This window comes from Geotrypetes seraphini, chromosome 1 (assembly GCF_902459505.1).
Source record: "Geotrypetes seraphini chromosome 1, aGeoSer1.1, whole genome shotgun sequence".
In the NCBI taxonomy this organism is placed as follows: Eukaryota; Metazoa; Chordata; class Amphibia; order Gymnophiona; family Dermophiidae; genus Geotrypetes; species Geotrypetes seraphini.
In genome coordinates, this window is record NC_047084.1 from 274,087,201 (window position 1) to 274,115,150 (window position 27,950).

General features: G+C 45.0%; 1 protein-coding gene across 2 annotated transcripts in view; it reads right to left on the reverse strand.

The window, feature by feature from the left end:
• POLR1A (RNA polymerase I subunit A) overlaps positions 1-27,950 on the reverse strand; it is a 232,973-nt gene that overhangs the window by 40,111 nt on the left and 164,912 nt on the right. Inside the window, exons 29-31 of one of the 2 annotated variants that reach the window (XM_033951847.1) lie at positions 27,444-27,554; positions 25,116-25,412; positions 19,406-19,606 (exon numbers count right to left, since the gene is read on the reverse strand). In XM_033951847.1, coding sequence (XP_033807738.1) covers positions 19,406-19,606; positions 25,116-25,412; positions 27,444-27,554 — 609 coding nt within the window. Of the gene's footprint in view, positions 1-19,405; positions 19,607-25,115; positions 25,413-27,443; positions 27,561-27,950 lie in introns of both variants that reach the window. The other variant, XM_033951837.1, reaches the window with a different exon arrangement.

The window sequence follows — 27,950 nt, forward strand, 5'->3', positions numbered from 1 at the left end:
TGGCCTCCAAAATTGAACACAATACTCCAGATGAGGTCTCACCATGGACCTGTACAGCGGCATTATCACTTCAGGCTTTCAGCTGACAAAACTTCTTCGGATGCAACTCAGCAATTGTCTAGCCTTGGATGAAGCTTTCTCCACTTGATTGGCAGTCTTCATATCTTCACTAATGATTACTCCCAGGTCCCGTTCTGCAACAGTTCTTGTTAAGGTCTCGCCATTCAGAGTGTAAGTTCTGCATGGGTTTCCGCTACCAAGGTGCATAACCTTACACTTTTTGGCATTAAAACTCAGTTGACAAATAGTAGACCATTGCTCCAGTAAAAGTAGGTCCTGCGTCATAGTGTCGGGCCCGGTAACTCCGCCCACTACGTTGAATAGTTTAGTGTCATCAGCAAATAATATAATTTTACCTCGAAGTCCCTGAGGCAGGTCCCGTACGAAGATATTAAATAGGATTGGACCCAAGACCGAGCCCTGCGGCACTCCACTGATCACTTCCGACATTTCGGAGGGTGTACCATTTACCACCACCCTTTGAAATCTGCCACTGAGCCAGTCTTTAACCCATGCAGTCAATGTCTCTACTAGTCCCAACGAACTCAACTTGTTCAATAATCTATGGTGTGGGACACTATCAAAGGCCTTACTGAAGTCCAAATACACGACATCCAGGGATTCTCCCTTATCTAGCTTTTTCGTTACCCAGTCAAAGAAGCTGATTAGATTGGATTGGCAGGATGTCATCCGTGCACTTCCAGGTGCCTCAAGCCGTGGCCACTACCTTTAGTGTGCCCCAGCTCGAGAAAGTTTGAGAGACACTGCCCTAAGCCATCAGCTTTCTTGCCTCAATGTCCACTGAAGTTGTGCAAGATATTCTACAGCTCAACCCTTACACTGATCTGTATTGCAAAGCTGACTCTAAAATCTATCCTTATCTTCTTGAAAAAATGGCTAGCAAAGGGTTTTGGTTATTAGTGTGCCAGAATCTTGGAGTTTAACATTATTCCCAGCAATGATTTTTTTTTTTTCTGATCCTTCCCTGCAAGAGTGTCTGCACAACCTTTAGCGAAGAATCTTCTACCTTGGGTTACTGTTAAGATGGGTTATTTTACAAGTTGTGATATTTTAGCACATTGACTCAATGCATAGAATGAGACCCTATGCTAAAATAGTACAATTTGTGGTAAAATAACCTGCCTTAACGGTAGCCCATGTTAATAAATTCCGCCTTAGAGCGTTTCATTTTCTTCAGGGTGGACTCCATAATCAATACTTTTAACTTTTCTATTTCAATCCATAGCACTCTGTTCTTAATTGTTTAATGAAAATTTTATGTAATCTACTTTGATATATGTTTATAAAAAGTGGTATATTATATACAATAAAACAGCTGTAAGACTTTAAACTCTGGGCTTGCTTGCATCCTGTAATTTCCTTTCTGATGAGGCACAAGATATGGGGTTTTGCCACTTTCTTGTTTGGCTCTCCTGTAGAAGTCTGTGTACTGAGAGCACAACTAGTGCATCTATACACTGAAAAAGACCAGGGACAACTGTTTTCTATTCCCTGTCCCAACACCTCTCTCATAATGTTTTCTACTCTGAAATACTACTGTCTTTCCAATCTTAGAGGGAGCTTCTTTGCTTGGCGCTTTTCTAAACAAAAGAGTTTCCTCAGTTTTTAGAAAACACTGGCTTTACCAAAGACGAATTCAAAGTAGAGAGCTGCACGGGAACGGGGATGACAGGAATCCCGCGGGGCTTCCATGGGTTTCCCCTTTGGGCCATGGGGATCCCATGGGGTTGGAGGCAGCTCGAGCAGAGAGGCTCAAATATCTTCACACACGTCTCCTTTTCATGCTCTCCATCCGCTGTGCAGCACTCCCAGAACGCCATCTGTAGCTAACCAGAAAGTCTTCCCCCATCAGAGCTGACATCGGAGGGAAGGCTTTGTGTCAGTAACATGCAGTGTGCAGGGCCTGCTGCCCTGCAAAGAAGTGTGGCTCTGACATCGGGGGAGGTACAGTCTTGTGGGAGGGGGGGCAGAAAGGGAGCGAGCGGACACGCACACCACGCGTTGCAACTAGGAGGAAGCGCGTTGGGACATGGGAGGCAAATGTGGGACACAGAAGAGAGGGAGGGAGTGCATTTTTGGACACAGAAGGCATGAACTCGGAAGAGAGGATGGAGGAAAGGAGGGCAAGAGATGCTGAGGTGAGGGAGGGAACAGAAAGGGAGAATTGGGTATGAGTGTCAGTGAGAGGGAAAGAGAGATGATGTACACAGAGAATAGAAGAAAGAGGAGAATTTTGGGTCATAGGGAGGGAGTGAGGTCCAGATGATAGGGAAGAGAAAGATGAGAGGGAGAAATGTTATGGTGGAAAGGGAACAGTGGGACAGATTGAAAGGGATGCAAGAGGGAGGAATGTTGGACATAGTGGTGAAGGGAATGGAGGAAGAGATGTGGCATGGTGCTGGAGAGGGGTGATAGAAGGAGAAATGTTGGGCATGGAGCTGGTGGACAGGGGCGAAAGATGCTGCACATAGTCCAGGGGATGAGAGAGGGATAAATGCTGGATTATGGGAGGAGGAACCAATGGACAGCAACAGAAGAATTTGCAGAAGATGGGAAAGTGGAAAAAAGAAACTGGAACCAACTTGATGGAAAAATAAGTCTCCAGACAACAAATGTAAAAAATGGAATTTATTAACTAAAATATGTTAGCTTTGGGAAATGTATATAGCAGATGTCTTTGTATAGTGTTTCTACAGTGTTGAAGTACTTGCTGACCCTTGCTGTGGCTGGTGGGGATCCCCAAGCACCACCAGCAGAGTACCTCCTCTATAGACAGCCAGAACTCCCCTCCACCAAGCGCAGCAGTTGCTGGCAGCATCCATGAGCCACTGAGGTGCCAGCATCTGTGACTCAGGGACGCTATTGCTATCTGCCAAGCTTGGCAAAAGAGACCCCCGGCCACCTGCAGAGAAGTCCTCAACTGACACAGCTTGGGGGTCCTCATCAGATGAGTACAGTGGAACCTCGGTTTGCGATTAACCCGGTTTGCGAGTGTTTTGCAAGACGAGCAAAACACTCAGCAAACTTTCGTCTCGCAAAACGAGTGTTGATTCATTACATGAGCTCTCACTATGGTGGCCCAGGGGTGGGTACCTGCCTGTGGGTGCTGCAGCCCTTGTAGCGTGGTGGCTTCCTTTCCCCGGGGTCCCCGTGCGGCTCGCCTCCCTCTTCGGCCGATGCCTCTGCCGTTCACCAGCGCCTCCCAGCTTCCGATTCAAGCAGGCCATCCTCCAGAAGCACCTCTGAACTCCCCCTTCAAGCCAGCGCCGCTCCAACAACACGCGCACCATGTACTTTATTATTTCCAAATTAATAAAGTGTCTTTCCTTATTTGTAAAGAGCCTTTAATTCAGTAGCATCATTAAATGAAATTACTACTTCTGAAGTTTATAGGGATGGGCGGGGACGGATTCAATTAGTTGTGGGGACAGGCAGGGACAGATTTGATTCCAGCGGGGACGAGCGAGGAAGGGTTTCACTCCTAGCGGGGACGGATGGGTTTGATTTTATCGAAGCTGGGCGGGGATTTCTGTCCCCGTGCAACTCTCTAATTCAAAGTCCAGTTAATAAGACTTCCTTTTGTAAGCAGCAATATTGATGTTTTCTATTTTTACTTACTTCAAGAACTGGCAAACGCAAGATGTTCTTAGCAGGAGCTTGTGTCTCCATTTCTAATAATAACTTCATCTAAATGCCGTAACTATTACTTGTAAACATTGTTTGAATAAAATAAGGCATTTATATTTTTCAATTTGAAAGAATGAAGCATTAGAACTGTCAGAGGATACTTTTACAAAGGTTATACTGAAGGGGCATATACTTCTTGTAAGTCTATTCTATTCCTGCTTATGTAACATATAAAAAAAAAGCTGCTGAAACAGTTCTTGCTTGTCAAGAGGCCACAAGGTCTTTTCTTTTTCTGTTCTATAACTGATTAGTTTCGCCAAGGTTACCCCCCCACATCTTGTGCACATCCTATGCTGTGCGTCAGGACTTTTAGATAAGAAGCATTGCTAGACCTCAGACAAGACAGTATTATATGCCATAGTTACTCCCCCCTCTCCTTATGTTTGCTACCTTTTTCTAGTTGCTTTTATGTATCCTGTTACTATATATGGTCTTTCCTACAGTCATATGCTAAAAAATCTGACCCATGTGAAATGCTATATATATGTTACAATACTCTGAATAAAAGAGATATCCCTTGGCATATTTGCATGTGCATTTGTGTGTGTGTGTGTTTTCTTTCTAAAGAGGTGTCCCCGGATGCATCTGTAGTGAGGACAGCAGAACCAAATTGGGACCTGGTCGTTTCATATACTAAGTCTTGAAACTACAAGGGAACTCACTTATCCAAGGTGATAAAATTACTAAACACTTTCACTAATCACCTTGCTTCTTTATAAAGAACAATATCACTTTAAATCAACAAGTAACTGATGTTGTTTAGTGATATTGTTCTTTATAAAAAACAAGGTGATTAGTGAAAGCGTTTCATATACTACACATAAAGCCTGTTTTAAACTCAGAAAGGACTTTTCATAAAATTGTGTTGCCATACACATGTGTGAAAAAAACAGGTCTGCTAAAAGATCAGATATACTCTTGTAAGGGCTTGTTTAATTTTGCTATTTTTTTCCTGCTTTTATTTTTAGGATTTTTCTTTTGGGGGTCTTTGACATTGAGGTTTTCCCTTCTGTTGTGCCTTTTACGCACCTAGTTTTGAATTTATTGTATTATCTCTTCCCTCTTCCTTCTCTTCATACAGGTAAATGTAAGTAAGTATTTCTTTCATAGGTACAGATTGTGAGCCCACTGGGACAGAGAGGGAAATTCAAAGTCCCTGATTAGATTTTTTTGGCCATTACTTACATCAATTTAATTGTTTTATAAACTTCTTTGAATCTTTTGGGAGATTTAGGGCTCCTTTAACTAATCTGTGCTAATAGTTTTAGCGTGCGCTAGACGCTAACGCCACCATTGAGCTGGCATTAGTTTTTGGCACGTAGCACGGGGTTAGCGTGTGCTAATCTGCAGCGTGCGCTAAAAACGCTAGCGCAGCTTAGTAAAGAGAGCCCTTAGTGATATATGATACCACATTAAACCCCCTTTTACAAAACCGTAGCGTGGTTTTTAGCGCCGGCCTCGGTGGTAACAGCTCCAATGCTTATAAAATTCCTATGAGTATCTGGAGCTGTTACCCCCAAGGCTGGCACTAAAAAACACGCTATGGTTCTGTAAAATGGGGGAAGTACATGAAATGTATTTATTTATTTAAAACATTTTAAATCTGCCTTTATCCAAGGCGGCTCACAAATTTCCATACATAATAAAATAAACATTTTAAAAGGAGACATACATCAATTAGAGAAAAATACAAAGTCAAAATATTATATCATCGTGTCCTCGACAAAACTGCATCCAAACTAATTATCAAGTAATCACCATTCCTCAATTTAATACACCGTTTTTCAATAAAAACTTAACTCAAAAGATGTTTTATATTCACTTGAAGAAGGCTTGAACAATCAAATGGGTTTTAATTAACTTCCTGAATTGCAGATTTCTACAATGGCGTAACGTTCCGGACAAGGCATTCCACATCAATGAAATGAAATTAAATTATGCATAGGTATTCCTGGAAGTGTGGTCTGGGCACAGCAGACATGAAGTTTCAGCATATGTACATAATTTATAAAGTATGCAGGTACACACATAGTACGAGCTCAAATTTATACCATTTGCAGAGCAAGTGTTAAATTTGTGTTTTTTAAATTTGCACACTGTTGGTTCTGGGTACTTATGCTGTCTTTATAAAATGGGTGCCTTCTTGTGCTTTCAGCATAGGATTCTTGTTATAAAATTATCCCCTACATGCCAAGCTACATATATTACATGTTAATATCCTTGCATGGCAATTCTGTTTGCAAAATAGCTATGTTTACATGTGTATACTGCATACACATGCAAATATCAATTTTAAAATGTGACTGTTTACATGTAGTATTTCCACAGGATGCAGAGATTTTCAAGGGGGATGTTTTTTCAGTGGGCCAAAAAATATGCTCTGAGGCAAGCATGTCAACGACCTGTTGTTTGGATCTGGGCACTCTACCACTTTCTCAAAAATTCATTAAAAGTTACTTCACTCGGTTTCTTAACTTGCTCCTCTTATATGTGCAGTTATGTGAAATCTGGCACTTACATCCTTGCGTGGTGTCTTCTAGGGTTTCTCCACTGGCAAACGTCTGAGCTTCTTTGGGGACGCACAAACTCCATTTTCCGGCTCCAGACAAAATTTTTAGCCCAGGAAACATTCCATACGGGCTCAAATTGCCCCAGATGCATGAAAAGGGGTGAAGACCGAAGCTCCCACCCCCTCTCCCACATCACATGTGGAACAATGACCCCCTCAGACAGGCATCCACCGCAAATCTGGCATGAATCCAAAGGATCTCCACTTGAGGAGTCCATTTATGCCCTTTTTAATAAAAAATGAGGGGTTCTGAGGCAAATGGAGGCTTTTAAAATCAATTGGGAAATCCAAGATGGCCACTGCGATAGCGATTTTAGCACCTAAAATGGCCTGTGGAGGCAAAAGCAAAACACCCAAAATTCAGGGAAGGGTTTTTTGGAGGTGGAGGACCTTTGCCCTAGCTTTAGAAACCTCTAAAATTAAATTTTAAGGACCCCCCAATTTTCCTATTTGCTGTTAACATCCTTACTGTGACATGCTGAATGCTGCTCACAGAGAATCCCTAAGAAGTATGAGTAGATTTATGCCTCAGACAAGCCTGACAAAAGGAAGCTGGCTTTTTTCTTCGGACTACTGTCCAGTCTCCCCTTGGGAACGGACCCTCAGTCCTCCACCAGAGCCCACATGACATTATGGGGCATGATAACCCCTATAAGAGAAAATGATAAAAAAGAGGGGTTTAGTGAACTCCCAGATAGCATTAATTTTGCTCTGCTCCAGTGGCGTACCTAGCATATGTGACACCCGGGGCCCATCATTTTTTGACCCCCCCTATCTATATAAAAATATGATTTTTAGTAACAATCCACATATCGCACAACAAGAGTGTACCTAGGAAAAGGCAGCATCTTAAACACTGCAGTGAACACCAACACATACATTGTAAAACTAAACAAGACAGATACCGCACAGTCAATTGATCCTGCAGTCAATGCCAACTGAAAACTATGTTCTTTTCATACACACAGAACAGAGATACACCCTTGCCTAATATGGAATAATCACAAACTAAAAATAGAAATATGTAGACAAAGTTAAACTGAACCGCCAAGAAACCAGACTCTGCATACAATGCAACACCACAAAAACAGTAACACATGTCTTCTAATACTTTGCAAAATATAAAGACAGTAGATGTAAATTTGAAAAAACTGACCTCATTGGCACTTCATAGAATTGGCTACTGAGCACTAGCTAGCTGTCAGAGTTCTTCTGGAGCTACCAGACCTTTGTTAAATATAGAAACATAGAAATTGACGGCAGAAAAAGGCCGAGGCCCTTCGAGTCTGTCCACTCCATTGACCCACCCCCCTAGTTAATCGCTCTCTGATGACCTTTTCCCTCGTAGAGATCAGACATGAGCATCCCATCTGTTCTTAAAATCTGGCATGCTGCTGGCCTCGATCACCTGTACTGGGAGCTTATTCCAGCTGTCAACCACTCTTTCGGTGAAGAAGTATTTCCTGGTGTCGCCATGAAACTTCCCGCCCTTTATTTTCAGCGGGTGTCCTCTTGTGGCCGAGGGTCCTCTAAGAAGGAAAATATCATTTTCTACCTTGATACGACCAGTGACATACTTAAACGTCTCAATCATGTCTCCTCTCTCCCTACGTTCTTCGAGAGAGTATAGCTGCAATTCGTTCAGCCTTTCTTCGTATGATAGATCTTTGAGCCCCGAGACCATCCTGGTGGCCATTCGCTGTACCGACTCGACTCTCAGCACATCTTTATGGTAATGTGGCCTCCAGAATTGTACGTAGTACTCCAGATGAGGCCTCACCATGGTTCTGTACAAAGGCATTAGGACGTCGGGCTTCCGACTAATAAAGCTTCTACGGATACAACCCAGCATTTGCCTAGCCCTGGATGAAGCCTTCTCCACTTGATTGGCCATTTTCATGTCTTCACTGATGATCACCCCCAAATCCTGTTCTGCTGCAGTCCTTGCTAAGGTTTCACCATTCAATGTGTACGTTCTGCACGGATTATTGTTGCCAAGGTGTATGACCTTGCATTTGTTAGCATTGAAGCTAAGCTGCCAGGTCAAGGACCAATGTTCCAATAAAAGCAGGTCTTGCGTCATGCTGTCGGACAGACTGCTGTTACTCACAATGTTACATAGTTTGGCATCATCGGCGAATAATGCTATTTTACCTTGAAACCCCTGAGTCATGTCTCTTACGAATATGTTGAAAAGGATCGGGCCCAAGACCGAGCCCTGCGGCACACCACTGGTCAACTCCAACGTTTTAGAGATGGTACCATTAACCACCACCCTCTGAAGTCTACCACTCAGCCAATTGTGGACCCATGCTGTAAGTGTTTCACCTAATCCCATTGATTTCATCTTGCTCAATAGCCTGCGGTGGGGGACGCTATCAAAAGCTTTGCTGAAGTCCAAGTACACGACGTCCAGGGACTCTCCCAAATCTAGTTTCCTTGTTACCCAGTGAAAGAAACTGATGAGATTGGATTGACAGGACCTACCCTTGGTGAATCCATGTTGGTGGGGATCGTTTAGTTCCTCCTCATCTAGTATCATGTCTAATTTGCGTTTGATGAGTGTTTCCATGAGTTTACTCACTACCGATGTGAGACTCACCGGTCTGTAATTCGCAGCCTCTGTCCTGCAACCCTTTTTGTGCAGAGGAATGACATTAGTTGTTTTCCAGTCCAAGGGGACTATTCCTGTGCTCAGGGACAGATTGAAGAGTACGGATAATGGTTCCGCCAGGACGTCCATGAGCTCACTGAGCACCCTGGGATGTAGATTGTCCGGCCCCATTGCTCTGTTCACCTTGAGTCTTGATAATTCGTCATAGACATCTCCGGAAGTAAACTCAAAATCCCGAAATGGGTCTTCTGAACTTTGCTTTGTCTGCAACTGTGGACCGGACCCCAGTGCCTCGAAGGTGAAGACCGAGCAGAAGTATTCATTTAGTAGTTCGGCTTTGTCTGAATCTGATTCTACATACTTCCCATCTGATTTCCTAAGGCGCACTATCCCATCAGTGTTTCTTTTTCTGTCACTTATATACCTGAAGAAGGATTTGTTGCCCTTCTTGATGTTCCTTGCTAGGTTTACTTCAGCTCGATGCTTGGCCTCTCTGACTGCCACTTTCACCGCTGTAGACTTGGCCATGTATTCCAATTTAGCCTCCCTTGTCTCTGAATGTTTGTAGGAAATGAATGCTAGTTTCTTTTCTTTAACGAGTTCTGAGATCTCTGCGGTGAACCATTGGGGTCTATTGTTTCTTCGCCGTTTGCTTGCTGATTTTATGTATCGGTTCGTTGCTACATGTAAGGTAGATTTCAAGGTTGACCACATATCCTCCACATTATCGGCCACAGCTTGGATTTGTAGTGCGTGATGGACGAAATCTCCCATGCGTTTGAAGTCAGTGCTTCGAAAGTTGAGTACTCTTGTTGTCGTGCTTGATCTAGTGAAATCTTTCCTGAGGTTGAACCATACCATGTTGTGGTCACTGGAGGCTAACTTATCACCTACCGAGACCTACGATATGCTTTCTCCGTTGGTGAGTACCAGGTCCAGTATCGCCTGTGCCCTAGTGGGCTCCAATACCAGTTGTTTGAGTTGTGCTCCTTTAATGGTGGATAATAGCCTTCTGCTGGCGCTGGTTGTCTAGATCCTTGACATGACCTTTGTGAGAAGTATCCCACAGACCCATAATGTGGTCTTTTATAGCCACGATTGGATCTGCCTGATCCTCATAGTTTACTATCTAGTGAGGATTTAGGACGATGGTCCATTACACTTGTCATTAGATCGGACTGATATTCATCTCCTCTCTGGTTTAGGTGCTTCCAAACAGAAGCACTTCGCCAGCAATGCATAGCCGCGTTTTAGGAGTTCTAACAGGGTTTCTAACAGAGCTTTCTGTGACCCATGACCCACAGAGGAACCAGAAGGGGCTAAGCCCATGGCTCCTGCCCTGCCCCTCTCGCTCACCCCACAGCAAATAGATGCTCCTCAGGTGCCCATCCAACCCAAACTTGGCATGATATAGGGGACAAACCACTTGAGGAGTCCATTACAGTACAATCGATTTAAATCAAAATCAAGGTATTTTAGAGGCAGACAGAGGCTTTTAAATAAATTTTAAATGGGAAATCCAAGATGGCCACCACATCAGTGATTCTGGGGCCAAAAAACTCCATGGGAGCAAATAAACTTCAAAAATTGTCAAAATAGGATTTTGAAGGTGGGGGATCTTTGGGCAATTTTAGAAACCTTTAGTTTTGCTTAATTCAGTCCCACCTTGATTTTTCCATAAACAGTAATGAGCTGTACTTGTAGAACTGCCATCTGCTATGCCTGCATCAGCTTCTCAATGCAGCTGGAAATGGAGATGGAATTTCTGCCTCATACAAGCAAGGGTGGCTCCAGTGGCTGGTCTGTTCGGGCTGCCTTTAATTCAGGTTCAAAAATCTGAAACCCTCGATCTCTCATGCTCCCACATGATTCTTTGGGGGGGAAGCAGCTAACCTCCGCCAAGCCTCCTGGCCAATAGCAGGGTCTAATTAGTCTGTGCTGAGCACCCAACTCCGCACCCACAGGAGCTTTAAAGTGTAGAGCAGGTCGGCCAGGCAAGTGCTTTTTTAAAAAGTGTAGCCCTCTTGACTATAGATCCAAATGTCTGACCCTTTTCCAGGCAGAGCTATCCCAGGACTATTATGAACCTCTTAGCACAGGAAAGCGTCGAAGATCAGATTAAGACCTGAAAATAACAAAACTAATGCAGGGCAGAGGAAAAGACACTTTCTCAACTTTCTTGTAGAAGTTAAGACTGTAGAGAGAGGCACTGCCCAGGGAGAGAAGGAGGCGGAGCTGAGAAAAATGACCGATGCTTTCTACAATCTAATTTGTGAGCTGGGGTATACAACCCATCCACAAAGAAGTGTATGCTGTTTACACAGGAAAACAACTTATAAAATTAAACACATACATATCTTAGCATGGACAGCAGAGAGAAATTTCTGGGGTATAATTTGGGTAGAACAGGGGCACAACTGTAATATACACAAATACTTTACATGCATGTACACTTGCTCTATGGCCAAAAGTATAAATCTGTGCATAAGCATTCATATGCTATTGAGGGTTATAACTTAATTAGTATATTTAAACATATTAGAGAAAACCTATTTTTACTCAATGCATATCCAAGCTCGGGAACTTGTAACCAGACGATGCAGTAAAATCAATTAGCATGGCTATTTAAAAACAGGTTGGGATGAGCTTCTGGAGGAAAACTCCACAAACCATTATCAAAGCAGACTACAGGAAAACCACCGTTTATCTCTGGGAAAAGGTAGCACAGAACCTCACTACCTTTAGGAACTCTGGAAGATACTGGTGACCTGGATTGGCCACAGCAGAAAGCACAGTTACTTACCGTAACAGGTGTTATCCAGGGACAGCAGGCATATATTCTCACATGTGGGTGACGTCATCTACGGAGCCCCAGCGCGGACAGCTTTTCAAGCAAACTTGATTGAAGTTTAAAGTTTGCTACACTGCACCACGCATGTGCATGCCTTCTTGCCCACTAGAGAGCGCATCCCCACCTCGTGGTCCTCAGTTCCATAACCAGCAAAGAAGCCATCCCCGGGGAGGTGGGCGGGTTGTGAGAATATATGCCTGCTGTCCCTGGATAACACCTGTTACGGTAAGTAACTGTGCTTTATCCCAGGACAAGCAGGCATGATATTCTCACATGTGGGTGACCTCCAAGCCAACCAGAAAAGGGCAGGTGGGAGGATGGCAATTTAGGAAAACAGATTACGTAACACCGACTGGCCAAACCGGCCGTCGCTTCTGGACAGAGTGTCCAGACAGTAGTGGGAGGTGAACGTATGAACCGAAGACCAAGTGGCAGCTTTACATATGTCCTCTACAGGAGTAGACCGGAGGAAAGCAACAGAAGCTGCCATAGCCCTGACCTTATGCCCCGTGACTCGACCATGGAGCGTGAGATCAGCCTGAGCGTAGCAAAAAGAAATACAAGCAGCCAACCAGTTGGACAAGGTGCGCTTGGAAACAGGATGTCCCAACCGATTAGGATCAAAGGACAAAAACAATTGAGGAACCTTCCGATTAGACTTGGTACGTTGGAGATAAAAGGCCAACGCCCTCTTACAGTCAAGCGTGTGAAACGCTGCCTCACCAGGATGAGAGTGGGGCTTCGGGAAGAACACCGGAAGAACAATAGACTGATTGAGGTGGAAATCAGACACAACCTTAGGTAGGAATTTAGGATGGGTGCGAAGAACCACCTTGTCATGATGGAATACAGTAAAGGGCGGGTCCGCAACCAAAGCCTGTAGCTCACTAATCCGATGAGCAGACGTGAGCGCAAGTAAAAAGACCACCTTCCAAGTGAGAAACTTAAGATGAGATTTGTCGATAGGCTCAAAAGGAGGCTTCATCAGTTGAGCTAAAACCACATTAAGATCCCAAACAGGAGGAGGTTTCAGAGGAGGGTGAACATTCACGAGACCCCTCATGAAACGAGTTACCAGAGGATGAAGAGAAAGAGACCGACCCTCGAGATGCCGATGGAACGCCGCAATGGCGCTGAGATGCACCCGAATGGAAGTCGTCTTCAGTCCAGACTTAGACAGATGCAGCAAATATTCCAACACCGAAGACACTGGAACTGAACTCGGGTCCAGATGGTTAGAGGAACACCAGGATGAAAATCTGGTCCACTTCTGGGAATAACAAAGTCTAGTCGAGACTTTGCGCGAAGCTTCCAAAAGCTCCCTCACCGACTGAGAAACAGAAACCGAAGTTAAGGGGAAAGGAACCAAGCGGTCAGATGCAAAGACTGCAGATTGGGATGTAACAGCGAACCCCGACTCTGAGACAGCAGAGAGGGAAAGACAGGCAGAAGCAGAGGGTCCCTGACACTGAGTTGAAAGAGCAGGGAGAACCAGTGCTGTCTGGGCCAACGAGGCGCAATGAGAATCATAGTGGCTCTGGTCGATTTGAGATGCACCAACGTTCTCAAGATTAGAGGAAAAGGAGGGAATGCATAAAGGAACCTCCCCCCCCAGTCGAGAAGAAAGGCGTCGGCCTCGAGACGATCCGGGGAGTACATCCGAGAACAAAAGAGGGGCAGCTTGCGAGTCTCCGGGGAGGCAAACAGATCCACTTGAGGAGTCCCCCAGCGGTCGAAGACCTCGCGCAGAACCCGAGAGTTCAGCGACCACTCGTGTGGCTGGAGAAGACGACTTAGTTTGTCTGCCAGACAGTTCCTCTCTCCCTGAATGTAAACCGCCCGTAGGAAGATGTTCCGGGAGACCGCCCATTCCCAAAGGCGCAGGGCTTCCTGGCATAAGGCCCAAGAACCCGTTCCCCCTTGCTTGTTCACATAATACATCGCCACCTGGTTGTCTGTCCGCACGAGAACTACCTGGTCGCGGAGCAGGTGGCAGAAGGCTCGAGCCGCCAGAAAAATGGCCCGAAGCTCCAACACATTGATGTGACAAAGACGGTCCTCCGCCGACCATAGACCTTGGGTCCGCAGACCGTCGACATGAGCCCCCCACGCGTATTCCGAGGAATCCATCGTGAGGACTTTGCGATGCGGAGGGACGAGAAAGAGCAAACCCCCTGAAAGATTGGAAGAGTTTGTCCACCAACGGAGCGATCGTCTCAAAGAAGGAGTCACCGTTATGGGGCAAGAGACCGGATCGCAATCCTGACGCCATTGAGAGGCCAAGGTCCACTGAGGAAGCCTCAGATGCAACCGGGCGAACGGCGTGACGTGGACCGTCGACGCCATGTGGCCCAGGAGCATCATCATGCGCTGAGCCGAAACTGTGGGCCTCAGCGAAACTTGTCGACTCAATCAAAGCAGGGCCTCCAACCGAGGAGGGGGGAGGAAGGAACGGAGGCGAACCGTGTCCAGCACGGCTCCAATAAACTGCAGGGATTGAGTCGGATCCAACTGAGACTTGGGGAAGTTCACTTCGAACCCCAGACGTTGAAGGAAGATGATAGTCTGTTGGGTCGCTGAGATAACCCCCTCCCTGGTAGGGGCCTTGATCAGCCAATCGTCCAGGTAGGGAAAGACCTGTAGCCCCCGAGATCTCAGGGCTGCCGCGACCACCACCATACACTTTGTGAAGACTCGAGGGGACGAAGCCAGACCAAAGGGGAGGACCCGATACTGAAGGTGCCAATCCCCCACCTGGAACCGCAAAAACTTCCGGAAAGCGGGATGCACCGGAACATGAGTATAGGCTTCCTTCAAGTCCAGGGAGCACATCCAATCCCCTTTCTCCAACAGAGGGTACAGAACCGGAAGAGACAGCATACGGAACTTCTCCCGGACCAGGAATTTGTTGAGCTTCTGGAGGTCCAAAATGGGACGCAAGTCCCCTGTCTTCTTTGGGACTAAAAAGTAACGGGAGTAAAAACCCCGTCCCCGTTGTTCTGGGGGTACCGGTTCCACCGCCTGTAGGCTCAACAAGGCCCTGGCCTCCAAAATGAGAAGGGGAAGTTGGTTCCGGTTGCACGGACAAGTTCCGGGTGGGCGGTCCGGCGGTGTGGCTGAGAAATTGAGAGAGTAGCCCTCGGAGACGATCCGGAGCACCCATGCGTCGGATGTTATCTCTGTCCAAGCCACAAAAAAGGACCTGAGTCGACCCCCGATTGGAAGGGGGTTGGGCGATAATGCGGAGGGGGCCCGCCCCCATCCGCCCAGTCCGTCAAAAGGACGGGGCCGGCTTGGACGCTCCCTGCGCTGGAGGTTTCTGTTGTCCCCCTCTACCCTGTTGGGGCGGGCGCCGAGCCGGAGGTCTAGAAAAGGCCGGCGTAGACTTCTGCGGGTATCTTCTCGGGGGCGGCCGGAATGATTTTTGCGGCGGGGGCCGAGGTTTCGTCCGGACCAAAGAGGCCAAGGAGCGCTCCTGCTCCGACAAACGTTTGGTCGCCGCCTCCAGGGATTCATCGAATAATTCCGAACCCACGCACGGTAAATTGGCCAGGCGTTCCTGTAGGTTAGGATCCATATCGAGGGTACAGAGCCACGCCAGGCGGCGCATAGCCACTGCAAAGGCCGACACCCTCGAAGCGAGCTCAAACGCGTCATACACCGCGTGGAATAGATAGAGCCGCAATTGAGTCAATTCCCTCTCTATGGGAATCAGGCATGACCTCCCGATACTGAGGCAGGTCCTTTACCATGTTACGCAGATAGGATGAGAAGGTAAAGGCGTAATTGAGAACCCTGGTCACCATGAGGGAATTAGAATAGAGGCAACGACCAAACTTGTCTAGAGTGCGCCCCTCCCTACCGGGCGGGACCGCCGCCGAGACTCTGGAGGGCTGCGATTTTTTAAGCGCCGACTCCACGAGCAACGACTGGTGGGAGAGTTGCGGTTTATCGAACCCTTTAGATGGAATGGTCCGGTACTTGGACTCCATCTTAGACGGCACCGCAGTGACTGTAAGAGGGGAGTCCAAGTTTCTGAGGAAGGTTTGTTGTAATACCTTATTCAAAGGAAGGCGAGGAGTTTCCCTCGGGGGAGTGGGAAGGTCCTGTTCCTCGAGGAACTCCTTAGTATATTGAGACCCTGCCATCAAATCGAGACCCAAAGCTCGTGCCATATCGTGCACGAACCTGGAGAAGGAGGAAGTCCTGGCAGGCTGCGAGGGAGTTTGTGACCTCCCCGCCGAACAGAAGGGGGAAGCCTCGCGGGAATACCGCGGTTCCCTGCAAGACCCCGATCCCCAAGAGGCCACCTCTAGCGACCTCGAAGGAGTCGGGGAGCGCCTACGCCCCGAAGAGCCCTTGGGGGAAGCCCCCGGGGTCCGAGGCACCGAGGCGCGCCCCATCCGTCTCGGCGAGGAGTCTCTCGAACCCCCTCTCGCGGGGGACTGAAACAGTTGAGGGTTGTCGAGGCGGAGCTCCGAGACCCGCAACGTCTCGCCCCCGAGCGGCGAAAAGCGACCACGTCATCGAGGAGAATCCCGAGCACGTTTGGACTTCCTCGGACGACGCCTCGCCCGAGGCCGGCCCGAGGGCGAAGAGCCCCGGGAGGACCTCGAGGAAGAGGACGACGATATTCTCCTCACCCGGCGCACCCTGTCTCGAGGTCTAACGCTCCTCTCAGGTTGGGTCCCCGAGGTCGAAGTCGAGGGCAAGGTCGGAGTCGAGGTCGGGGCTGTCCTAGGACCCGAAGTCGAGGGTACCGAGACCGAGGCCGGGACCGTCGAGGCCGGTGCAGTCGAGGTCGAAGCCTGCTGCAACTGCTCGATGGCTCCGGACAGCTCCGAGGTAATCAAGGCTCAGAGCAAGTCCTGGAAAGCCGGGATCCCCATCATGGCCGGTAGATCCGAGGCCGGGGGGTGGTCCCTGGAGGGCGACCTCGGTCTCGAGTATTCCCTCGGGGCACTAGGTTTGGCTACCTTGGCCTGGGCCGCGGAGGACCCACCCGCTGTCGAGGAGCTGGAGGATGGCTTCTTCATTGATCCTGGGGCTGAGGACGGAAGCGGGGACTTACCCGAGGCAGGCTTGGACGGAGCAGCAGGCTTCGATGAAGTCGAGGGACGCGGCGAGGTCGAGGATCCCGAGGGAGAGGTCAAGGCCGGGACCGAAGCCGACGTCGAGGCCTTCCCTGCCGCGGAGTCGACCGCGAAAAGCTCCGCTATCCTGGCACGGCGTCGGCGGAGCGCTCTGGCCTGGAAAGTCGAGCACCGGTCACAAGAGTCTGTCGGATGCTCGGGCCCTAAACAGAGCAAGCACCACCAGTGAGGATCGGTAATAGAGAGCAACCGATCACACCGGGTGCACTTCTTAAAACCCGTCAAGGGACGGGACATGAAAGCCAAAAAGACCCGAACCAAAAACGGCTCGCGGCCGCGGCTCACAGGGGCCCCCGGAGCCGAACCGAAAAAATAAAAGTCGTATTTTTTTTTTTTGAAACAAAAAGAAAAGTAAAGTAAAGTAAAGCACAGCGACCGAGCGAATAAAAAACACCCAGACGCGGTGACAGAAGGCAAGCTATCAGAGCTCAATTTCCACAGGGCTTCTGGCTCTGCGGAAAAAACTGAACTGAGGACCACGAGGTGGGGATGCGCCCTCTAGTGGGCAAGAAGGCATGCACATGCGTGGTGCAGTGTAGCAAACTTGAAACTTCAATCAAGTTTGCTTGAAAAGCTGTCCGCGCTGGGGCTCCGTAGATGACGTCACCCACATGTGAGAATATCATGCCTGCTTGTCCTGGGATAAAATAGGATACTGGGCTAGATGTATCTTTGGTCAAACATAGTATGACCATTTTTAGAGGATGTGCGCTAGATGTGGTATATTTAGATTTTAGCAAAGCCTTTGACAGTGTTCCACACAGACATCTAATAAATAAACTGAGTGCCCTCAGGATGTGTCCCAAAGTGATGGGCTGGGTCAAGAACTGGTTGAGTAGGTGACACAGGGTAGTGATCAATGGAGATCGTTCTGAGGAAAAGGATGTTACCAGTGTTGTGCCTCAAGGTTCTGTTCTTGGGCCTGTTCTTTTTAACATTTTTATAAACGATATTGCTGAAGGGTTGTTGGGTAAGATTTGCCTCTTTGTGGATGATACTAAAATATGCAATAGAGTAGACATGACGGATGGTGTGAATAACATGAAGAAAGAAGAATAGTCTGAAATTTGGCAGCTAAAATTTAATGCTAAGAAATGCAAGGTCATGCATTTGGGCTGCAAAAACCCAAGGAACGGTACAGTTTAGGGGGTGAAGAACTTATGTGCATAACAAAAGAGCGGGACTTGAGTGTGATTGTATGTGATGATCTTTAGGTGGCCAAACAGGTTGAAAAGGTTACGGTGAAAGTTAGGTTGCATAGGGAGAGATATGGGCAGTAGGAAAAAGGTGGTATTGATGCCCCTGTATAACACTTTGGTAAGACCTCATTTAGAATAGTGTGTACAATTCTGAAGGCCACACCTTCAAAAAGATATAAAAAGGATGGAGTCGGTCCAGAGGAAGGCTACTAAAATGGTATGTGGTCTTCTTCATAAGGCATATGGAGATACAGTTAAAGATCTCAATCTGTATACTATGGAGGAAAGCGGAAGAGGGGAGATATGTTTGAGACGTTTAAATACCTATGCAATGTAAATGCCCATGAGTCAAGTCTCTCATTTGAAAGAAAATTCTGCAATGAGAGGGCATAGGATGAAGTTAAGAGGTGATAGGCTCCAGAGTAATCTAAGGAAATACTTTTTTACAAAAAGGATGGTAGATGCATGGAACAGTCTCCCAGAAGAGGTTGTGGAGACAGAGACTGCCTGAATTCAAAAGGGCTTGGGATAGAGAGAGAAAGAGATAATAGTTACTGCGGATGGGCCATTTGGCTTTTATCGGTCATCATGTTTCTATGAAATATGAGTACTAAGAGAGAAGAAAATGTAGTTTTACAACTTGAATGTATAAACGATACAAAGAGACAGAGATGGGTATTTGTGGCATGTGAGTAAGTACTGTATGTGAAGGTGGGAGTGGCTTGTTTTTGATGTGTATTGTATGTAGAACTAGGAAATTAAGACAAGACTGTGCTTGCATGTATGTGTTTTTGTAATGTGTGTTTTTTGTATTTTTTTTTTACTCTGTGTTTTTAGAACCCGCTTTGTATAAAGCGGGATATAAATAAAAACCATAAACCATAAGTTAGGTGACTTCTGAAAATTTTTATAAGTGCACCATTATATAATTATCCCTCGCCTTTATCTTAAATATTCACAAAATAAGTGTTTCATTAGTATTATGCTAACATCATATAATAGCTCTGTTATTTGAATTTCAGTGCTTTCAAATGTGTATATTTTAATACTCTTTCAAGGCATTCCTATTATTAGGTTTCGATTTGCTATTTTCACGTTTACCTCATTTATGTTTATATTTAGTCATTTTTACTACTGTTAAACTTGTACATTTTATGTTAAAATGTACACCACTGAAGGTGAATCTCTTCATAAAGGTGGTTCAATAAAACAGATAAAGAACAAATATGCTCTGAAGGAACAAATACATACGTCTGCATATTTGAAAAGCTCAGGGAGGTTTATGCCCTCTGTGTTCAGAACATGTTCCTTTTCTCCATGCTGGTTTGTCGTTTCATTTAAGAGACAGCGTGTGATCCCTCTTGTATCGTGGATTATGGTGTTTTGTGCAAGGAAGACCACAAGGGAAGAGATATCGAAGTACACCTTTATCAGTGGCAGCTTCAATGTGATCTGGAAGAAATAGATCAGAGTCATGTTCCCCCAATTAGATTTCAATCTAACAATTATTGCAACTGTTAACGCCAACTGGTATCAACCATATAAAATTTAGGTTCATAGACAACCCCGCGAAAGACAAAGGCGCGCGCCGACAACTGATCGCAAGACGGAGGCACGCGCCAAAGAAAATTACAGTTTTTAGGGGATCCGACGGGGGTTTTTGTTGGGGAGCCCCCCCAGTTTACTTAATAGAGATCGCGCCGGCGTTATGGGGGGGTTGGGGGTTGTAACCGTCCATATTTTACAGCAAACTTAACTTTTTCCCTAAAAACAGGGAAAAAGTGAAGTTTTCAGTAAAATGTGGGGGGTTACAACCCCCCAAGCCCCCCCAACGCCCCCACAACGTGGCGCGATCTCTATTAAGTAAAGTGGGGGGGTTCCCCCCTATGCCCCCCCGTCGGAGCCCTAAAAACAGTAATTTTCTGTGGCGCGCACCCCCGCGCTGCGCTCAATTGTCTGGGCGCGCCTTTGTCCTGGCTCACTTTTGACCTGACACCAAAATTTAAGGTCACCTTTCACCAGCAGGCAAATGGAACAAGTGAAAACCATAAAGGAGCTTCACAGGGCATAGAGCAACATGGAGCAGCCATCATAGGCTGGATCCAACTGATGAGGGATATACATATAAAATTACCCCCAGAAGGATCCAAGAACTTAAATAAACCAATGTATCAAAAAAACAGGAAGAGGCAGGAAGCAGCAAAGTATAAAGCACAATATTCACCCCCTTTTATAACCTTACAAGCACAATTTTACACTTACACACAAATTCTGTGTATGGTGCCTTAAATTGTGCATGCAAATTGGTGTGCATAGCCAATTTGCACACACAGCTTAATTGATTGGTCTAATTGGTGCTCTAATCTGTTCAGGAAAAACAGGGTAGTAAAGTAAAAGGCTGCAATACTTCACCTCAGGCCCAATGTGATAATAAAAAAACCAAAAATAAAAACTCCAAAAAGATTACATTGTATATTCCAAAACAAATAATTTTTTTATTCTAGTAATTAGTATAGCAGCATTTGTCAAATCAGAAATAAATCAGTTTGGAAATATACAATGGAGAGAAAATCCTCATACCAACAGTGCTGGCATCTTTCTGTAAGCATGGCGCAGTTTCTCTAAAGAGACTGCCAGAGCATGGGGATTTTATACAAAAAGTATCTCTTTTCTCAGATTCTTCCCCTGGCTGGGAATATGTATCACCCTATTGGATAAACCAAATGCCTATCTAACTCCCTCTTCTAGTCCACACCTCCATTTTTCTCTGGGGGGCCCTGGACAGGCATAGCGTCTAAAACTTTCTTCTTTTTTAAGTTTCCATTCTTCACACGGGTACAGCATGAAGTTATCAGATCTTAGGTTCCCGGATGGAGTGTTTTTGCTGACTTGCATTTTCCTTTCAGCACTGTTCATTGTCTTTTCCAGCACTGGTTAGTATCCTTGGGAGATTTCACAGCAAGAAATCTACACACTCACATGCCACACATTAGCATCTCAGCATCTGAACTGAAACTAGTTTGCACAAGCCCGTGACTAACAACTTCAGCAAAATGTAGGAATAGGTCTCACAACCTGTAAAAGTCTCCCATAGGCTCCTGTCATCCATCTCAGTAGAAAGAAAAAGAAGGGGGAGCGGTGTTACATGTTAAAGCTCATATTAAAGTAACACAATTGCAGAATCTACAGGGTAAGGAAGAGGTACTATGGGTCAGTCTGGAAAGAGGGAATGGAAAATGTATTTCTGTTGTACAGGCTTCCTTCACAGACAGAAGAAGTAGCCATGAGATTTAATAGAAGACATTCAAAATGTAGCTGTAAAAGGGGAAGTACTACTAATAGGTGATTTTAATATGCCAGATATTGATTAGAGTATTCCTAATGCAGGGTTCTCCTAGAAGAACTGTACCAGCAGTTGGTAATGGAACTCATGCAGGATAGAGCCACACTGGACTTCATGCAGTGAAACTGTTTCTGATGTTATAGTAGGTGATCATTTGGCATCCAGTAATCACCGGATGGTGTGGTTTAATATTGACAGGTGTAAAGAGGGCTAATTCAAAAGTTCTAGATTTTAAAAGAACTAACTTTGCCCAGATGGAGGATTAAGTCAAGGAGATGTCCAGATGGGAACATCTGGAAGAAGTAGGAAAGTGGGGGCAAAACATAAAGGAGACGTTTTAAGGACAAACTATTTTGTAAGGAAAGTAAGTACAAGTAAGAGGAAAAGAAGGCTGCTTTGTTTCTCAAAAGTAGTAGCTGAGAAGGTAAGGAAAAAGATGTTAGCTTTCATAAACTACAAAAGATTGAAAAAGAGGAAGGCAGGCAAAAATATCTGGAAATGTTAAGAGGCTGGTCAAGTAGTCAGGAAAGCAAAGGTACAAATGGGAAGAAAAAATAGTCAATATAGCAAAACAGGGGGACAAGACATTTTTTAGATATGTTAGTGATAGGAAAAAGTGGTACTTGAGACTCAAAGGTGAAGGGGAGAAATATGTAGAAGCTGATAAAGAAAAGACTGAATTGCTTAACAAATAACTCCATTCTGTGTTCACAGCTGAATTGTCAGGAGCAGGACCGCAGGAGACAAATACAAATAGGGCTGGAGGTGTGGTAGACCCTGATTGATTTTCAGAGGATTGTTTGTGAGGAGATACCTAACTAAAGGTAGGCAAAGCCATGGGGCCAGATGGTGTACATCAGAGGGTACTGAAGGAACTTAGGGAAGTTCTAGCTGCTCCACTGGCTGTTCTTTTCAATGCTTCTGTAGAGTCAGGAGTGGTACCAGAAGACTAGAGAAGAGCGGATGTGGTTCCGCTCCACAAAAGTGGAAGTAAGGAAGAGGTAGGCAACTACAGGCCAGTAAATCTGACTTCTGTGTTATATAAATTAATGGAATGCTTTTAAAATAGAGAATAGTGAAGTTTTTGGAATTCAATGGATTACAGGACCTGAGACAACATGGATTCAATAGAGTCAGGTCTTTTCAGACAAATCTAATCAATTTCTTTGACTGGGTGACCGGAGAATTGGATAGAGTCCCAATCCTTTTCCCTATTTAGATTTTAGCAAAGCCTCTGACATGTTCCACACATCATCTTATAAATAAACTAAGCACCCTCAGTATGGGCCCCAAAATGATGGTCTGGGTCAGGAACTGGTTGACTGGAAGGCAACAAATGATACTGGTTCATGGAGATTGCTCAAAGGAAAGGAATGCTACCAATGGTGTGGAGCAAGCTTCGGTTCTTGGACCTGTTCTTTTTAACATTTTTGAAGGGTTGTCTGGTATGATTTGCTTTTTTGCAAATATCAAATCTGCAATAGAGTTGGTACCCTGATGGTGTGGATAACATGAGGAAGCACCTAGTGAAGCTTGAGGAATGGTCTAGAATTTGGCAGCTAAGATTTAATGTTAAGAAATGCAAGGTCATGCATTTGGGCTGAGGGAATTGTACACTTTAGGGGATGAAGAACTTTTGTGCATGAAAGAGGAGCAAGACATGGGGGTGATAGTATGTGATTATCTTAAGGTGGGCAAACAGGTTAAAAAGGCAAAGACAAAAGTTTGAAGGATGCTTGGGTGCACAGGGACAGGAATGGCCAGTAAGAAAAAAGGAGGTATGATGGTGTTTGTTTAAAATTCTAGTGAGACCTCATTTAGTGATCTTAAGGTGGGCAAACAGGTTAAAAAGGCGATGATAAAAGCTTGAAGGATGCTTGGGTGTATAGGGAGAGGAATGGCCAGTAAGAAAAAGGAGGTATGATGGTGTTGTATAAAACTCTGGTGAGACCTCATTTAGAATATTGTGCACAATTCTGGAGAACACACCTTCAAAAGATATGAAGTCAGTCCAGAGGAAAGCTACTAAAATGGTTGGTGGTCTTTGTCATAAGGCATATGGGGACAGACTTAAAGATCTCAATATATATAATTTGGGAAAGGTGGAGGAGGGGAGATATGATAGAGATGTTTAAATACCTACTTGGCATAAATGTGCATGAGGCAAGTCTCTTTCAATTGAAAGGAAACTCTGGAATGAGGGTGCACAGAATGGAGGTGAAAGGGGATAGATAGATTCAGCAGTAACCTCAGAAAAGCATTTACCATCCTTTTCATGGAAAGGGTAGTAAATGCTTGGAAGGCCTCCTGGTGGAGGTAATGGAGACAAAAAATGTATCTGAATTTAAGAAAGAGATCCAACATACTTGGCCCAGGCTAAGGAAGAGGAGGAGATAATAGATGGCATGATTAGGCAGACTAGATAGGCCATTTGATCTTTATCTGTCTTCTTTTTTCTGTTTCTAACTAACACCTTAAAATTGATGCTAATTGACATTAATTAAAAATTACACATACAACTCTTAAAGCACAATTCTATAAAAATTATGCATCAGTTTCATTGTGTGACTTTAAAAAGGAGGCATGGACAGGAGCGGATCATGAGCATTCCTAAAAGTTACACACATTGTTAAAGAATACTTGTATTGTAACTATGGCAAATTGTAAGCTGTTAACTGTATATTGTGTATGTTGACCTGTAACCTGTCCTGGGCTCTTTAGGGAGGACGGCATAGAAAACAAATTAAATAAATAAATAAATATCCATGCACAACTTAAGCATAGGCATTTAGGCCTGGTTTTAACTGGCCTAAATTGGTGCACACAGATGCTAAGAACGATCCTATAAAAGGTATCACACCTTGTAGAATCGGGCTAAGCTCTGTTCTATTTGGTGTTAATTTTTGGGGGGTGCTATATATAGAATTTGGGGGGGGGGGGTGTCTGTGAATAAAATTGTAGAATACCTACAGATAGTGCATAACTTAATTGACAAATTAGCTGCTAACTGGCACCAACAACCAATTATTAGGGATAATTAGTTAGTTGCTAGTGTAAATAAAACCACACTTAAATGATGGCATATAAATGCCCTCTTACGTTAGTATTCTACAACAGCAATTGGCAAAACAGAATTTGTTTTTAGCACACAGCATCCAAACGCCTAACATTAGGTGCCCTGCAGAGAATTATCCCCTCTGCCTCTTGTATCGTCCATTCTTACAACAGGAAAGCTGTGTCTTAAGACAATTCTTGGTGCTCTAACCTAGAACAAAGTATTAGGCCACAAACAGAATTATTCAAAACCTGACAGCGGAAAGTGAAAGAGACAAGAGGAATAAGGAATAAAGCTTGGATTGAAGTGAACAAAGCCCCTTTTTCCTTACTCTCTAGCTCTCATTTTATAGCCCAATCAACTTTCTAGGCAAAAGGTTGTCCAAATGAAAATACAGTAGAGGACAATGCTAACAAATAGTTTTAAGGCCTCTACATTTTGGTCACACTTAAAAGCTCCCAGGAGACATTTTCTATGTGAGATGTTTCTGCGTGGGCATGCTTCCTGATTCTTAGAATATGGAACCATGGAATGCAAAGCTGGAGACAGGTCTGCAGCCTTACCTCACACCACAGGCCTTCCTCTGTGTCATATGCATAGTGTTCCACTGCTTGGTAATTGTCCAGCACAGCGTTAATCCTTTGCTCGCTCATTCCTGCTGTCTGGGAGGTGCTTTTCCTTTTTTCTGAGCGAGCAGCTGAGGAAGCAGGTGGAAGACTCTCTTCAGTGACTGAAAGAGAACTCTCAGTTTCCTGCTCAGCACTTGAGGAGCTTTTATTAACAAGGGAGGATGGCTCCTCTTCCTCCTCTGTGCTTTCCTCATTCTCTTCACCCTCTTCTTCCTCACTCTCATAATCAATCTATGCACAAAGAGAAAAGGAAGGCATACTTACACAGCAAAATTGAAACTGTAATAGATTCAGAAAATATATAAACTGAGCCAAATAATGAAGCACATATTGGTAAGGGAAAGAGACAATGACAATTTTCATATAGCCCTAGTAGCTGCAAATTAAATGGATGATTTTAATGCATGTAACTAATCCTAATTTTAGAGATAAACTGCCTAAGTTGTCTCTTTAAAAACTAGCAAGTAGGAAGTATGCGAGTTAAAAGCATCTGTGTGGTTGGTAGGAGGTAAAAAATTAGATGTACAAATGGAACTTGAATGTGTGTGTTCTTTCCCTTTCCTGATTTAATTTAAACACCCATAAGAATGCTTCTGCAGCTAAAAAGCATGAACATTATGTAGGCACCCACTCATGGCTCCATTTTCTGGAACAGTTTGAATGGACCATGATATTGAACAAATAGCATTTAGTACGCCTGGCAGAACTCTGCAAGTACAGAATTTATACAGAATTCCTCACCCCATTCAGGACACACAGATTTCTGCACAGAATTCAATATAGACACACAGGTAGTAAAGGAGGAAGTTACCTGCTGTACAGCAAGCCACTTCCTCCTGTGCCAGCTCAGATCTGACTGTCTATGTGAACTGCTATCTCGCACATGTAGAATTCTGCTGGGAGTAATTTAAGACAAGTCCATGAACCCATTATCAAAGTAGACTTGGAGAGTTAAGTTTCCTTAAGGATGGGAATCTGCTGTTCAGCTTATAAACTGAATGTTGCTAATTTGTGATATATATTTCCAAAGCAAGTGTTCACTTGCATAATTTTGAAATGAATACATATAAAGGGCCCGATGTTCAACAGATTTATGCTTAATAATGACTTATGGGCTTTTCTTTTAGGAAATCAGCCAAACCTTTTTAAAACCCTGCTAAGTTAATTTCTTTTACCACACTCTCTAGCATCAATTTCCAGAATTTAATTATACTCCTAAACTGGGCTTATATCCACTAAAGAAGATTGGGTCTCTCCAATCTGATTTATTGGATGATTCAAAAAGAGCTATTGATGCACTAAAAAGTTTGCATGCAAATGATTCATGCAGAGGTTTGTCGTATGGAGAGTTGCATCTGAGCCAATCATGGCCTTGGGCCCTTCCCTGTGCATCACATGATGCATTGAGGAGGGAAGGCCTGCCATTTTGGATCAGCGGACCATGAAGGTGGAGGGATCACGCTTCCCTTCTGTGTCCAACAGAAAAGGTACGGGGGAGGGGAAGGGGGAGCACCTGGCAGCAGGAGGGAATGGGCATCCCTCCTGCCTTTTTTTTGGGGGGGAGGGGGGTTAGTGGATGTTTCAGGGGGGTGGGCCTCTGTTGACAGCTTCCTGGGCTTTCTTCCTGCCAATTTTCTCTTGCGGGGGGAGTCGCCATGTGTCTCTGATGTTAAAACAGGTTTAGCGACAACTACTGACTTTAGTGCATCTGAGTTCTCACGGGAAGCGGCGTGGGACCAGGCAGGCAACATGGTGTGCCGCTATGCCGCAAAAGAACAGAAGAGAAGGTAGCCGGTGTCAGCCATTCTCAGGGAAAGTGGTGGGGACCAGGCAGCCAGCCAGACTTGTGCACCACTCTCAGTGAGGGAAGGGGCCGCGGCGTCCAGCAAAGGAGGGTGCCAGAAGTTTAAAAAAAAAAAAAAAAGTATGTGTGTGTGTGTGTGTGGGGGGGGGGGGGGGGGGCCTGCCTACCTATCCTGTCCCTACCTGCTTGCCTGCCCTATCCCTTCCTGCCTGCCAGTCACTAGGCCTGCCTGCCCTTTCCCGGCCTACCACTAGACCACCAGAGGGGGGACAGGGTGCACAGGAGTGTGGCAGAGAGAATTTGGTTCAGAATGTTTTTTTTTTCTTGTTTTCCTCCTCTAAATCTAGTGTGCGTCTTATGGTCAGGTGTATCTAATGGAGCAAAAAATACGGTATATATTTTTGGAAGAAAGGAGAATTATTTTTAAAAACGTGTTATACAATAAAAAGTGTTTTTACCTCTTCTTCTTGCTTTTGCTTCCTTTTTTCTTCTGTGGCATCAGCATCTCCCTCATCTGCCTCTCCATCAACAATCTTCCCACTTTCTGCAATCTCAGGTTCACTATCATCCTGTTGCTTAGGATAAATTTAAAGAATATCAGCCTTGTACTAATTTCTTCAATCTGGTATACTACACATACCATAAAAAAATTACTCAAGAGACAGCATGGTGGCAAAAATGATAACAGTGCGCAGAAGACACAACCCAGTAATCTGAAACAAATCATCACTTAAGACAGAGAAGACCAAAAGCATAGATGCCCAATTTGGACTTCTGTATCACTCTGTGGGTGTGAGAAAATAAACAAGCATATAAGACTTTTATTAAAATTAACAAGTGGGTTCAGAAAGCTCCCTGTACCCTTTTCTTTGCTTAATGACACAAAATTTAAAGGAAATTTTATTTATATGCCGATTGTGGGAGCTACTGATTAAAGAAGCTACTATTTTCTCCCACTTGTGCTC